The 14,181-nt window shown below is 42.8% G+C and overlaps 2 protein-coding genes across 3 annotated transcripts; both read right to left on the bottom strand.

Annotated features, from left to right (window-relative positions):
• Nucleotides 1–336: 336 nt before the first annotated feature.
• LOC104438271 (subtilisin-like protease SBT6.1) lies at nucleotides 337–7,294 on the bottom strand. 2 transcript variants are annotated; one of them, XM_010051372.3, is made up of 10 exons: nucleotides 6,506–7,294; nucleotides 5,837–5,965; nucleotides 5,531–5,683; nucleotides 5,159–5,275; nucleotides 4,517–4,701; nucleotides 3,158–3,421; nucleotides 1,972–3,043; nucleotides 949–1,446; nucleotides 776–836; nucleotides 337–684 (listed from the first exon to the last, which is right to left on the bottom strand). In XM_010051372.3, the coding sequence occupies exons 1-10, from the start codon at nucleotides 7,052–7,054 to the stop codon at nucleotides 593–595; spliced, it is 3,120 nt and encodes a 1,039-aa protein (XP_010049674.2). In that variant the 5' UTR covers nucleotides 7,055–7,294; the 3' UTR covers nucleotides 337–592. The 2 variants fall into 2 exon arrangements, with proteins under 2 accessions (XP_010049674.2, XP_039164127.1); XM_039308193.1 differs by lacking the exon at nucleotides 6,506–7,294 and having other exon boundaries at nucleotides 5,159–5,285.
• A 2,978-nt stretch (nucleotides 7,295–10,272) lies between these two features.
• LOC120285968 lies at nucleotides 10,273–14,070 on the bottom strand. Its single transcript, XM_018866877.2, has 5 exons — nucleotides 13,488–14,070; nucleotides 12,613–12,793; nucleotides 11,508–11,941; nucleotides 10,811–10,879; nucleotides 10,273–10,389 (listed from the first exon to the last, which is right to left on the bottom strand). The coding sequence occupies exons 1-5, from the start codon at nucleotides 13,545–13,547 to the stop codon at nucleotides 10,273–10,275; spliced, it is 861 nt and encodes a 286-aa protein (XP_018722422.2). The 5' UTR covers nucleotides 13,548–14,070.
• Nucleotides 14,071–14,181: the final 111 nt, after the last annotated feature.

Here is a 14,181-nt window from a genome sequence, read left to right as displayed (position 1 = left end):
AATTGACCGATTTTCTGATCCTGAAATCTCGACCCTAGCTGATGCCAAAGGTTCGTGATACCAGGTTCTGGTTGCTTTTTGTACAACTAAAACAAGAAAACAAGGTCACAACATGGATTAGATCACCGTCCCACCTATCGACTCCTGCAGCCGGGATAGCGCGCACCTGTTCACAGGTCATGACGTAGCTCAGATCACTGAGACCTTGAGATGAGCCTATATACGCTCTCAGACATACCAACTATGGACGAGTCCAAATGACTCAAACATTGACGTCGCCATTAACAATTAGCAGGGGGAGAAAGAAGAAATTGGCCGACACCACGGATCCCTGGCGACACAGAACCAACCTATCATATCAATAGTAGAGCAAACCTCCAATTGCATCAAATATTTCATTACTGCCTGAAAATTTGTGCTGCCAAAAGAGCATCAGCATCCTCGCACAGCACGGAAGAAAAAATCTATGTACTTCTCAAGAAACTAATTCCTACTATGAGAGAACTCTCCTCTGGGATGAATGATTGTTACACTGAAGGATCTCGTTTATGCGTCTACAAAGAGAAATCCTATCAAAACTTTTATCCTTCTATCACGGATTTGCCATCCGAACGGAGCCAGATCCCTTTCTTCGTCGACGTCGCTTCTGGCGAATTCTCCAGAAACTAAAAAATAAGAGGATTCCTGGGAAACAGGAAACAAGCCAATTAAACATAGAACTGTATGATAATGTACTTTTTTCAGTACTTAGATGTACAAAGCTAATTGCACTCACCCGCAACTGCAATCACTGCAGGAGCAAGCCAATGACTAGCAACTAGCACGGGCATATCAAGCTGCATTGGGCGAATAATGACATCAGATGCATCAATAGATTATGGTTGAAGCACCTTTCCAAGTCACCAACATGATGATGAAAGAAATATAAGGACAAATTAAGTTTCTCACCTCATCTCTATAGAATAGGCCCAAGTACCCATTCCCACTGGAGTCGCCCTTTCTCTTATCTCTCGACTTGGGATGAGTCTTGGGGAAAACCTCAGCTGTGGAATTGAGACCCCTTCCTAAGTCAATAACTGGATAACCCGGAAGTTTTCTATTTCTTCCTCTAACCTGTAAATTGTAGCCCTTTGTACCCCAAACTTCAAATCTGGAGTCACTCCTGCAGATTAACTCCTTCTCCACGACAGAAGAATACATTGAAAAATTAACATCGGTTCTGCGAGAAGGTAGTTGGTTGTCATCTATGTACAAAGGATTATTCTGTTTCACCGATGGTGAGAAAAGCATAGGATCTCTGATGTTCCCACTGGTGAAATCCAGTATTTTCCTCAAAAGCCAGTAGCAATTGGTAACCATGTGACTACTATCCAAGCAGTTGGAGTCTCCATAAACTGCAACCCGACCTTCTCCAACCTCAACAAGGCCAAGAATTGGGGAGTCTGCCTGGTATATATTAACAGAAGTTCCATAAGATTAAACATATCATGTATGTCCCAAGGTTTAAACTCCGAGATACAGTACAGTTTTAACTTGAAGCACATAATAACTCAACCTATTCTTACAGCTGGTCACTATTTAATATCATTCTGATTGTCATCACAGAAAGATGTTAAAGCTGATTATCATCGAGCACTTGCTAAGTCAACTATATATGAAAGTTAAGGATTCCAGTAACGGCCTCAGTTTCAGAACACTTCCTACTCCTCCTTGCAAGAACAAAACCAGAAAAAGATTTTGTATATAGAAAACTTCCTCCTTCACATGGCAAGAAGAAAAGCACTCGGAGGAGCACAAAAACATTTTGCAGTAGAATGTCATTTAATGAAAATATTGCAATGATTAGATTACTGTCTATGACAATGGAAGAGTAAACAGACATATAGAACATCTGATGGTACTTTCCACTAGGTAAACTAAACCTTGGCATACATATCACATACAGAATAAGAATAAAAGCTCAATCGTTACCTTGCTCATCCCAGCAGACAACAGTACATTTTGAGTAGCTCCACTCTCGGAACTATCTTGGAAAGGAAAGCTGTGAACATAGCCACCTCTGGGGAACTTAACTATATCAGTTCCAGATGCATAACGGCTCTGTTCGCCATCCATAGAAAAATCACCATTCAATATCTTATCTCCAAAAGCAATTCCAAATGGAGCTAAAAGATCATTCAGCGCTGGAACATTAGCACCTCCGGTTACTGGCGTCCACCAGCTCCTCGTGTTATCATCAAAAAACCTCATCTTCACCATTGTGTCCACATTATACCAGTCTGCAAACACAGCCACCCCCAATCCAGAGTTAATTACATCACCCCTCAGCTTCTCGATTTCTTCTTCAAAGTATTCATCTTCAAGATCCACCAACAGAAGTGTTCCATACTGGAGAGCGTCAAAGCAGGTAAGAGGTGAGCCAAGTGTTTCTACATAGTACCCAGAATCACGCAACATGTTGAACACCAGGTGGAAATTTGTATGAAGGTGATCCCCATGCCAGTCGAGAATGTCGTTGCGAACATCCAAAGAGTCTCTAGGAATGTAACCTGGAGGATACTTTATACTATGAAACTGATCCCAGAGAATACGTTTTGACCTTGGTGGAGTTGGAACCACTTTCAGTCTTAATTGAAGAACACAGGTGCTACTTCGAGGACTCTTCTCATCTTGAGAAGGAGGACTGTACACCCTAATGGTTACATTCCCCTCTATCTCTCCAGAATACTGGGCTCCTTCTTCCTTGATCTGCATGTGCAAAGCCAGATACCCAGTCCAAGGCCATATGACATCGGAATATGAAAAATGAATACTTAAAAGATTCCCTTCCTCATTTGAAGGATGCCAAGTTGGTGGTCCATCAACATAGCCAATTACACCCATACCATTTAGAATGGTAGCATTAAAAATTACAGGCATTGCCCCTGCATAGAGAGGTTGACAACAAAAGGGCCAGGAATAAGGACAATCTGAAAAATCAAGAACGCTGGGGAAGATGCTTGCCCGAGGTTGGTAGCTCTTCAGTATTTCATATGATTCTAACCTGAGAAACTCCAAATTAGAGCTAATAATGTAAAGAGCAACAAGGACTGCTAGAGGAATTCTCTAGCTAACACAAGAAATTCAACAGCCATACTGGGTATTTATAAAAACTTACAAAGCGACTCTTCCAGCACCCTGTTCATACATATTAGGACCAGAAAGCTTTGCAGCTCCTTCCACAAGTGCTTGTTTCATGCTCGCTGGATTTAAAATCTCCCTTCTCTTGCTTTCAGGAATAACACTAACAAGTAAGCATACCACGCCAGCAACTACAGGACTTGCCACGCTAGTTCCTGATAAGCTTTTACAGCCAGTACTGATCTTGGACCCCATGATCTCCCTTCCGTAGGCAACGACATCAGGCTTTACTCGACCATAACTGCACAATCATGAAACCATTTAAAAATCTAGAACAAGCCAAGGCCAAGGTATAAGAGAGATATAACCTCTTGAGAAAGTATGGACAGAACTTCACTTTCAACCGTTCAATTAATTGCAAAGGAGCACTAAATCAAGCAATACATTCATCAATTTTGCCTCCCATCAACTGCTGTTAGGCCCAGAAGTCCTAATGAACAATGAAGCCCAATAGGAATTTTGAATTTCTATTTCCTTTTTTGTGAGAGCAGGACATGAAATGGTGAAAATTTGGAAAGCGTTTTGACTGAAAGACAACCAAATCTGCTTGTACTTCTACAAAGTTTGATAGAGTTTCTTCTCTTTCTTCTCTTTAGGATCAAATTCATAATTTTGCAACGGAGAGCTGATGAACAAAAGGACAAAACTAAACATATTTTCATAACTCTCATTCAGGTACAGAACTTTTATTTTCACATACCAAACACATTTCAAGAAAAAGTATATGGGAATGGAAAACATTTTAATTCTTGCTTTCTGCAGAGATTACAAAAAAAAAAAAAAAAAAAAATCAAAACCAAAAGGCGCAAGCTAAAAGAGTCCTACTCACCAACAAGATAATCAAAATTGCCTTAGTAGTTAAGAAACCCCCACTAATAGCGTTTCTCATAATGCCATGCAACAGAAGAACAATTGGTTTCAGTGAGCTCAAGAAAACAAGCTTATTTCCTTCCTATCATTCTTCAGTCACCAAACAGCTCTTTAGGCAGAAGCATATTAGAAAGAGTCAGCTAACAGACAGGTATTCAATGAATTAATGTCATCACTGGCATATGACATGAACCATGTGCAGCAACAGTTGGATTACTACTCATACAAACAAGGATTTGACTTGAGATGTTAAGTACAGTACAGAAAAATATGATGAAAACTATGCTCACTAAAGACCTAATGCCAAACTCAGCTCAAGAATAGAGAAACAAAACAGTTTTTGTAACCAATTGCAATTCCCATGATTCTTTCCTTCGTTAATCCCATCAAGTTGTCCAAGCAAAACCAAATAGAAAAACACAGTAGACCAATTCTTAAGTAATTTGAAGTAAGCAACATCAATTACCCATGGGGAATCTCCCAAGTACTCATGCCACGTGAGGAAAATGAGGCTATATGGTCGCTGTAATCAATACCACCAACACCAATAACATCACTCTGATCAGCTGGGTTATTTAAAGTGCCATAAAGTGGTCCATCATTTCCTATTGCTGAAACCATTATTATGTTGTTTGCTGTTATTTCCCAAACCTGGAAAACAGAATTAAGTCAATAACCAATTCTACACCCCATATATACAAGGAAGTATGCTGAAATCTGACAATAAATTTAAACAGAGTACACTACTGAGAAACTCATTTTCGTGACAGCAGAAATGTTTGCAAAGCAGAAATAGGACGAGATCCACCCTCTTATGGTTTACAAAGAATTCTGAAAATTAAATCTAAACAATTAAGCAAGACTGATCAACCTTTGAAACATGAAAAAGTAAATGGGAGGGCAGTTTGGACATGCAAAGAACAAGTGAATAAACTTTTTCAGCAGCAGTCCTAAAAAGTCCTAAATATTATTAACAAAAATATCAAGTTGATCCAGACAAAGGATATTGACTAGCCAGGCTACTCTAATTTCTAAAAACCCACATAAAAAGTGATCTTGCCAGTCTGTCGAAGTAATTAAATGTTTTCAACATATAATAAGAGCCTACCTTCTCCACAAATGGGAGATCCAGGTAATCTGGTCCACCAATGCTCAAATTCAGCACATCCATTTTTGTTGCAATAGCATAGTTAAATGCGTCCAGAAACCATGATGTGTATGATACCTGCAGTAGGCTGAATACACAATTATCATCATCTTGCAAATAACATATAAATGTACACTACATACGCCGCAATATACCTATGTGAGGGCAGATAAAACAAAGTGGTCCACAACTAGCCAAACCAGACATCAAATTCTTTAATGTTCCCAAACGCTATGCTATTAAGTTGGCACTTTGCTGTAATCCACAAAGCATTTATGGGTGCACCAACTTACTTAAAATTTTAGCAGTGGATGATCCAAAAGAAGGAATTACCTGTGCATCTGTGAACACACGAAAAGCATAAATTTCAGTATCAGGTGCAAATCCTAAGCACTCTGCATCTACACCAGCAATGACACCGGCAACAAATGTCCCATGTCCAAGATTATCATTCAAGGTATCCTCGTTGGTCCAATTTGTGCGCTCCTGATAGTCAGCCAAATTTGATGTTAGTGGCAATACCAGAGATGGAGCTGAAGAAATCGAACATTTACACTCAGCACACTGCAAAGTTCCATTCGCTTCACCTCTACAAACTAATGCTTAGCAACCAAAAACAAGTTCCATCAAAATGAGTACCTTTATATTGCGGAAATGTGGATGACCAGCCCGTATACCGGTGTCAAATATTGCCATTTTTACTTTTCTACCAGTATAACCTTTTTCCCAAAGTGTGCCGGCTCCAAACATGGATGTGACTTGAGATCTCTAAACAAGAAGAAATTTAAAATAGAAAGAAAAAGAAAAACAGGTATAAGGCCACGTGAATAAGCAAAAAGAACATCCAGGAATAACTATCATGCATATTCTGCTCTGAAAACACAACAGAAAAAATCCAGATATCCCAAAGTCAGAACATAGATTTATGGAAACCGGAAACAAAGTATAAGATAGCAAATGTACTGGGATTAACAAAGATTCTGTCAATGATGGAGGCATAAAATTCCCCATTTTCAATCCGAAACACACAAGAAATCTTTGATACTATATGGTCAAACGCCAAATTCTGCAGGTCAACACCAAATAAGCGAAGGAAAAAGGATAGAGTATCTTCATAATCTCAACGGCGTCAGTTATATTTATCAGATCCAGTGAACAATTCAATCCGAACATGCAGACATCAGTCGTTAAAATGACAGCATTTAGTTAGCTAAACACATAATCGTCACACCACGCTTGCTCCCACATTCGCTTAATTAGATTTAAGCAAACCGGAAACCTCGATAACGCAGTTTTGATGCATCTCACCGGCGTCAACAGATGCCGTCTCCAGCTTATCGAAGAGTTGCTAATCGCAGTGGTGTAGTACTCCCCCTCGCCTTCGCTAAACGACATGGACGTGAAAATCTTGCCCGGCCGCTTCATCCCGTCAACGAACGCCCCGACCCTCTCGCCGCTCTCTCGGAGCAACCCCCTCCCGTAGCTCAAATCCAGGCTCACGTCCTTCACCAGCCCTAGCCTCCCAATCTCCCCGATCAGACCCTCCCTCGCCGGCCCTTCCTCGATCGACACCAGCCCGAAGTCGGTCGGGTACGCGGACGCCGGGTTCCGCCTCGCGATCCATCGCCAGCCCGGGGACCGCACCCTCGCCTCGAGGTAGGATCGGTGATCCTCGGCGCGCTCGTAGCGGGTGAACCGGACGATGTAGTTGGCGCCCGTGCGGTTCGGGGCCGCGGCCGGGGCCGGGGCCGGGCCTAGGGTTTCGGGGGGCCGGGGGGAGGGGACGTAGCGGAGGAGAGAGGCGGCGAGGAGGGCGGCGAGGAGAGCGAGCGGTAGAGAGACTCGACGAGCGGTCATGGCGGGCGGCGGCGGCGGCGGTTGTCAGGGGGACGGTGGGGTCACCGGAGGCTGATCGGCCCGGCGGGGAGCTCGCGACATCGGGAGGAGGCTCCTCGAGCTCCGGCAAACGGCGGCGATCGGCGGAGGCGGTTGCGCTCGCGTTGGGTTTAGCGCCCGAAACGGCCGCCGGTCGTACTTTCGTTTCGTCTTTTCTCGATCCGATAGTGAACGCTCTGCAGAGATCCGGTTTGCCCACGAACGGCTTATTATTATACAGGCGGGAGCCTGTTTTTCCAACTTTTTTTCGTGAAATCGCGATCAAGGGGGGACGAAAAATATATAAATAATTAAACGCAAGTATTTTTTTTTTTAAATACTGAATTTTGAACTATAATCCATCGAGTGTTGAAAATATACCACAAATCGACGTACGGAAAGTTTGAATTCGCAATTTCACTGTATAGGCGTACGGTAAAAGGATTAGAAGAGGAGTTTGAATATTATTATCTTCTACAAGAAATTCGATTTTCCTTTTTTTTTATAGAAAAATGTCGATTTAGGTGTCGTGTTCTCGAAATTGTCATTTTTCCTACGATCTTTCCGGTGACTAGAATCCAAACTTGATTTGTGTGTGTTTATCCATTATTTAAATGTAATTTCTTTATAATATGTAAATATTATGTTGAATATTAAAAATTCTAAATAAACATCCAAAATGTCGTTATTTTTTCATAAAATGATTCAAAGTCGATTGTATTTTAAAAAAGATTCTGAAATGATTTATCTAATTACAAATAAGGGCTTAGTTCACCGACGGGCCAAATCTTCTTCGGCCAGTGAGTACTGAGTACTTGGATCGTGCGTGCTGATTTGGGCGACATATTGTCAGGGACTTTTCGTTAAAAAGCATTTTTTTTCATTTTCTTTTCATTTTTATTATTCATCACCTTCTTTTCTTCTTTTCTTCCGCACCATGCCAAGCGCGCTCAAGCCGCAAGTGCATATGCGCAGTTGTAGGTCTTCAAGCTCACCTCTAGATTCGAGGACGGCTGCATACCCATGGCCGGAAGCTTGATGGGCCCCAAGCCCTGACAACGAGGTCAAGCTCATGCCTTCAGATCTAGAGCCAAGATATGGCGATGGCTCCTCGTCAAATCTGGCGGCGGCGTGAATGGTGGAGAATGACCTGAACAGCAGATGGTGACGATGGCGCGGTGAGATGACTAGCGAGGCTAAGTTGATGAAGAAAATATTCAGTGGTTCGTGCGCGCCAGGTCATCCGCTGACCTGGTGCGCACGAACCAATGAATACCGGCACGTGTCCCCGAGTGGGACCCGCTAGAAAAGGAAGGCGCTGATTTTGGTCGGCTCGGCTCGGCTCCACCGCGAAGAAAGGACGGTCATTGTATTCCTCCCGCTCAAATTTTTTCTCTCTCTTCACTCGAATTTGCTGGGTTTTTTCTCTCTCTTCACTCGAATTTGCTGGGTTTTTCTCTCTCCTCTCTCACTCTTCCCTCCCTCTCTTTCTCTCTCCGACGAACAGACGCGACCTCCCAGTCACTCTGTGCCCTCCCTCTTTCCGACCGGCGAACCACCGCCAGCAACCGACGAACTACCGCACCGGACCGGCGAGAGGACCGCGACCTCCCTCTCTCTCTCTCTCTGCCCTCCCTCTTTCCGACCGGCGAACCACCGCACGGGACCGGCGAGAGGACCGCGAGCAATCGACGAACCACTGCACGGGACTGGCGAGAGGACCGCGACCTCCCTCTCTCTCTGCCGTCCCTCTTTCCTACCGGCGAACCACCGCGAGCAAATCAGACCTGGGTTTTTTTTTTTTTTTTTTTTTTTTTTTTGGGGGGGGATTTTTCTTTTTTAAAGGCTGAGGGGTTGGGCTTCTTTGTTTGTGCTGGCCAGACGACGGAGAAGGCGATCATCAGAAAGGAGAAGCACCTGGAAGAGGAGACTGATGAGAACGAGGAAGTCATCTACACAAAATCGAAGTTCCGGCAAACAGGTGACTGCAAAGTTGATTCGGCATTCGGTTAGATGTTGTGTGTTTCGGATGGGTTTGGAGCTGTTTCGCGGGTCGTGGGTAAATTTTGGTTCGGGGGTTTAAGATGCTAGTGTCCGACTTCGGATGGGTTAAAGTCTTTCGCGGACCATGTTGCTCGTAATGGCTATCGAGATGCTGTGTGGTTCGATCTTTTCTTTGATGTTATGATGTTGCCGAAGGTTTTTTGTTATCTTTTCGGTCGATCAATGTGAAGGACTAATTGCATGTAATTAGAGACTTCATAAACACATTACCACCTGAAAAAGGCTAAGCTTTTGAGTAGTCCATGTGATGTTGCGTCGAGGCTTTTCTTACTTATGTGTTAATAGTTTCTTTTAATAGTCTTGAAAGATTGGTACAAGTTAGGACATCTTTTCACCACTTTGTGAAGAATTCTAGTTGTATGGGGAAGCGGGTTGATACTCTAACCCTTGGGATTCCCGGTTCATGATAATGGTCCTAAAAGGGTTGATCTTGAATTTAGTTTATGTTCAACATTTTGTCATGCTAGATGGGTCAATCCCCAAATTTTATAGGTATTATCGTCGGCAAAAAACGTAACAAGCCTTTTTAGATTTGGTCAGCAGGTTGCGATATTGACTCCTTAATGCTGTTGGCTTTATTTTGAATCATGTCATCTAGAAACTTCATTATTTAGTTATAAGTCAAGTTTTTCAAAGAGATGATGGGTTTATCATCATTTAGTCTGTATTGGTAATTAATGATTATTCTTCTTGATAAATTCCTGCATGTAGTGTAGAAATGACTATACTATTATAATAATAAGGTATCCTCTAAGAAATGCATAGATACGACTTGCTTTGCCTCGAAGGGCTTGCTCAGGCCCTACGTGTATTCAATAAGCGAGGAGGACACCTCAATACAGTCTTCGTAACATCAGCAGGGGATCAATGCTTAAGATGCATGTAAAACCAGAGGTACGATATGTGACGATTGATCTGTCTAGATTGATCTATGCTGGAATCATTTATTACTTGAGTGACCATTTATGTGTTGCAGACCTCACAAATCCGTCCATACGTTGTTTCTGCTGTCTTAAGAGGGATAACATTTGATGAAGCCAGTTATAACAGCTTCATTGATCTTCAAGACAAGCTCCATCAGAACATTTGCCGGTATTAATTTTTGGTTTATGGCAAGTAAACCAATGTAGAGATGTCTATGGCAAGTAATTCTTATTGTTGGTTTCATAAAAAAACAATTGAGTTGCTTTTAACCTTTCATAGTCCAGAACTCTATGCACCTCATTAGCATGACGCAAAGCCGCCAATGCCAGCTGCACCAGAAATCATAAAAAAGCCTTTAAGAATATAACATGGGAGTTCAGCTACACCATCAAACTAAGGAGAAATTCTAAAGGATTTATTCAGTGAGGTAGAGACCAAGATCTTGGAAGCGCTCAAGAGTTATAATTTCCAAACACATCCACTATTACCGGTATTGCAGCCAACATTTCTAAAGGTTACAAAATTGCTCCTGCACCATATTTCTCTGTTGCCCAGATACCCATTTAACACGTTGAAGCATCTGACATGAGTTCAACTCCTTTTTATTCGAACAAATCTATACTCCTCATATAGAGTATATAAACCTAATGGGAAATTATCCAAAAATTGAAAGCAAGTTGCCGGGCCTAAAAATTTGCTCATGAACCAAGTAAAAGTAGAACTGTAAGAAAAGGAAAATGCAAGAAGTATCTGTCCAGGAGGAAAGAGAAGTGGTGCATCAGTAACCACAATTTTGTCTACCTCCTCTTTTGCAGTTTCCTGGAAATGATCAAGAACCATAATGCAGAAAATTAGTGTGACATAAGGATATGAGCAGTCTATTTCCAAAAGTACACATTTGCAGCAGTAATATAAATAAGAAGAAGAATATAAACAGGAACATATAAAACGAAACAATTGACTTAATATACTGTTGAACGAAGATTCTATAACGCTTGGGTCAGAGGCTCTCACATACATAAGGCAGAAGCCATGTAATAACACTATTTGAAGTTCATCAAAAGCATGCAAATTTCTGAGCACAAACATCCCTAGCAGTATGGCGAAATGCCAGATGTCAGCTCAACCCACCTGCTTATTGTAGCCTTTAAGCTTAATTTCCTTCCAAGGGTCATGCTTCTCTAATGTCAAGCAACTAAGTTGATGCACATGGGGTGGTTTTGTGTTTACTTCCCACATGTTATACTTACAACTAAGGTTCTCACTCAGTTAGATCTGTTAAGACGCGAATAAGTTTATTGAGGTAGATATACAGTTCCATAAAGTGCTAAAGACTGGCCTAGCGCATACACAAATATAACAGGGCAACAATTCGGCATTTCTCAATTGCGTGTTCATCTACAAACAGATACACTCAATTTAACAACGGTTTAAGGCGATGACCCACTAAGCATATGAGGTGGTTGTTGTCATAAGGAACTGGCATCAAAAGCTTTCTCCCTTGAGTTAAGTTCCTCAATAGGTAAAACTCCGCTACAACTGAGAGGAGATCCTTCATCTCAGCCCCACTAGCTGCGATCAAGACTCTACCATCGGAGTTAATGGTTATTTTTGAATTTCGGACCAAATCTCCCATAAAATCTGAGAGAGCGCTCTGAGTGGAAAATCGAAAGTTAGGGTAGACGAGAGAAGGAATGATGGGCAGGCGATGCATGTCAGTTTCCACTGAGTGAAGACCCGTTAAATCAGATACTAGAGACATATCTAGTCCAACCTTTTCAGCACAACTCAATCCAGACATGCTAAACTCAAGGACTTCTCTCTGCATGGTGGATTGTTCGGCAATTCCGGTGCCTAGGGGCCCAGTAGTTGAGTGGACATCTGCAATCATAATAAATAAACCACTACTTGACCATCCCCTCTCACGACAAGTAACCTGTTTAACTGCAAAGAGCACTGCAACACATGCCCTACAAAAGCTATATTGTTTTCTTTAGAAGCAGATCTTGGTTTCAGTGATCTCCTAAACCTATATAGATGGTTCAGCACTTTAGCCAGTTCTACCAACCTCAACAGTAATCCCCCATTTGTTGTTGAAATTTAGTTTCCATGAATTTTCTGACCATACAAATGCAAGTGCCATGAATAAATTGCTAGTTTCAGTTTCCATTAAGCGTATGATTCTACAAATTCGTGTGGCCTAATATAATTGCTTATACCATCAAGCACTTGCAAAAAAAGGATACAAATTCATATTCTTAAGTAGTTTTGTGGTAAGATGATTTAAAACTGTAAGGGTGATAAATAATAATGGCCCCAAAAATTTCATTATCTCTGTGGCATGAAGGGTGAGATTTTCATCAAATGAAATCAATGACTTGAAGCTTGTAATTAACAAATTTACATGAGAAATAAATTATACCCAAAAGGAACGCGAGCACTTTATTTCAAGGTCTCTCCTTTTGGACAAGCTGACATATAACGTGAATTGATTTAAAAAAAAATAAAAAATAAAAGAGAGAGATATCTTCAACTGAGTATTACGTGCATACCTTGCAAATCTAGAATCACGGGATCTTTCTCCACAGAATCAATCTGCACACACCGCTTTGCTGCTAACAGTACATATAGGGGTTCCACTGCCTCCTTGAATTGATTAGGACTGAGGGTCATGGATCCCAATCTTATAATGTCTTGTCTTGTCCTAGCAGCAGGCAAAATTGGCTGAAGATCCTGCACTTTCCATAATTAGATTTCTAGAATGCAGGATGCAAAATAACAAGGAACCGACACCTGACCAACATTAGCCATTTCTATAATCTAACATAGAACAAAAGAAAATCCCTAGCAAACATCACTGCACATAGATCTAAACCACCCTAAACAATTGAGGAGGTCAGAATCAACAAAGACAAAGCTTCGCAACGTGCAAGCACCAATGAAAAGCAAAATTTAATTGCAACTTCGCAGCACTCTTTAAACCCGAAATCACCAAGCTTGGAGCATCAAGCCACGGAGGTCAAGATGGAGTTGTAAAATTTCAATCTTTTAGACAAAGAGTGGTGAAAAACAAAAAACTCGTGATCAAGAGATCTTACATAGATGAATCTCCTAGAGAACCAGAGTTCTGCAACACATCAGAGGCCCAGTCAACGACGTGCACAGTGCAGCATCGAAACTCACAAAAGCCGCAGCTAACGACGAGCTACAGAGCTAAAACACCACACGACCCAATCAAAGACTGAACGCCAAGCAGCAAGCACGGAGCTGCCACGACAATAGAACAAAATCGACAACACCGCACAAGAATCAACCGACGGAAGCTATCCAAAGCGCTTCGGCAATCCCTAGGCACGAAACCCAGTTCGTTCCGATTCGAATCCGCGACGGACAGAATCGAGAGGAACCGAGAGAAGTCGAGACTCACCCTGACGACTCTGCTCGCGCCCTTGCTCCTGACCAAGAACGAGGCTCGGCGGACAACCATGCGAAGCCATCAAGCAGAGCTCCGCCATCATCGACCAAGAACGAGGCGAGGAGGGAAGCGCTTAGGGTGAGTGAGAGGGCTCGAGACAGAGAGGAGGGGGGCGCTTGGGGTGAGTGAGAGGACTCGGGACAGAGAGGAGAGGAGTGCTTGAGGAAAGAGAGGCAGAAGCGGGAAGAAATAGCGCGCGCTCCGTTGAAAAGAAGAGAGAGAAAATGCAGCAGGCCTCTCCTTCTTCGCCGCGCCGTCGACCCCTCCCAAGTCCGCCGAGATCTCCCTCGCGACCGAGCGGGCTAGCGTCAGGGACAGCGCCCGGTCAGCGGCGGGGAGCCTGGTGCCGCTCGGGAACGAGACTGAGATGACCAGCGAGGCTTTTGGGCAGGCGGAGGCGGAGGCGGAGACGGAGGCGGAGACGGAGCCGTAGCTGTAGCCGGAGGAGGTGGGATGCGCGGAGAAGGAAACAGAGGAAGGCTCTGAGCGTTCTCGGTTCTTTTACGAGGAGAGAGAGAGAACCGGCCTATTCAAGTGAGGAGAGAGAGAGAAATTTTGAGCGGGGGGAATACGCTGACCGTCCTTTCTTTTCTGCAGGTGGAGCCGAGCCGAGCCAGCCGAATACCAGCCCTTTTCTCATTTTCCA

The sequence above is a fragment of the Eucalyptus grandis genome, chromosome 3 (genome assembly GCF_016545825.1).
Source record: "Eucalyptus grandis isolate ANBG69807.140 chromosome 3, ASM1654582v1, whole genome shotgun sequence".
Lineage (NCBI taxonomy): Eukaryota > Viridiplantae > Streptophyta > Magnoliopsida > Myrtales > Myrtaceae > Eucalyptus > Eucalyptus grandis.
This window is presented reverse-complemented; position numbering and strand designations above follow the sequence as displayed.

Coding starts and splice junctions, on each gene's coding strand:
- LOC104438271 (XM_010051372.3), bottom strand. CDS start 7,054: ATGACCGCTCGTCGAGTCTCTCTACCGCTCGCTCTCCTCGCCGCCCTC. Junction 5,276..5,530: donor GTGTGTTCACAGATGCACAG/GTAATTCCTTCT, acceptor AGCCTACTGCAG/GTATCATACACATCATGGTT. Junction 685..775: donor TGCAGTGATTGCAGTTGCGG/GTGAGTGCAATT, acceptor CCTGTTTCCCAG/GAATCCTCTTATTTTTTAGT.
- LOC120285968 (XM_018866877.2), bottom strand. CDS start 13,547: ATGGTTGTCCGCCGAGCCTCGTTCTTGGTCAGGAGCAAGGGCGCGAGC. Junction 12,794..13,487: donor GCGCGAGCAGAGTCGTCAGG/GTGAGTCTCGAC, acceptor TGGAAAGTGCAG/GATCTTCAGCCAATTTTGCC. Junction 11,942..12,612: donor CGTGATTCTAGATTTGCAAG/GTATGCACGTAA, acceptor TTATGATTGCAG/ATGTCCACTCAACTACTGGG.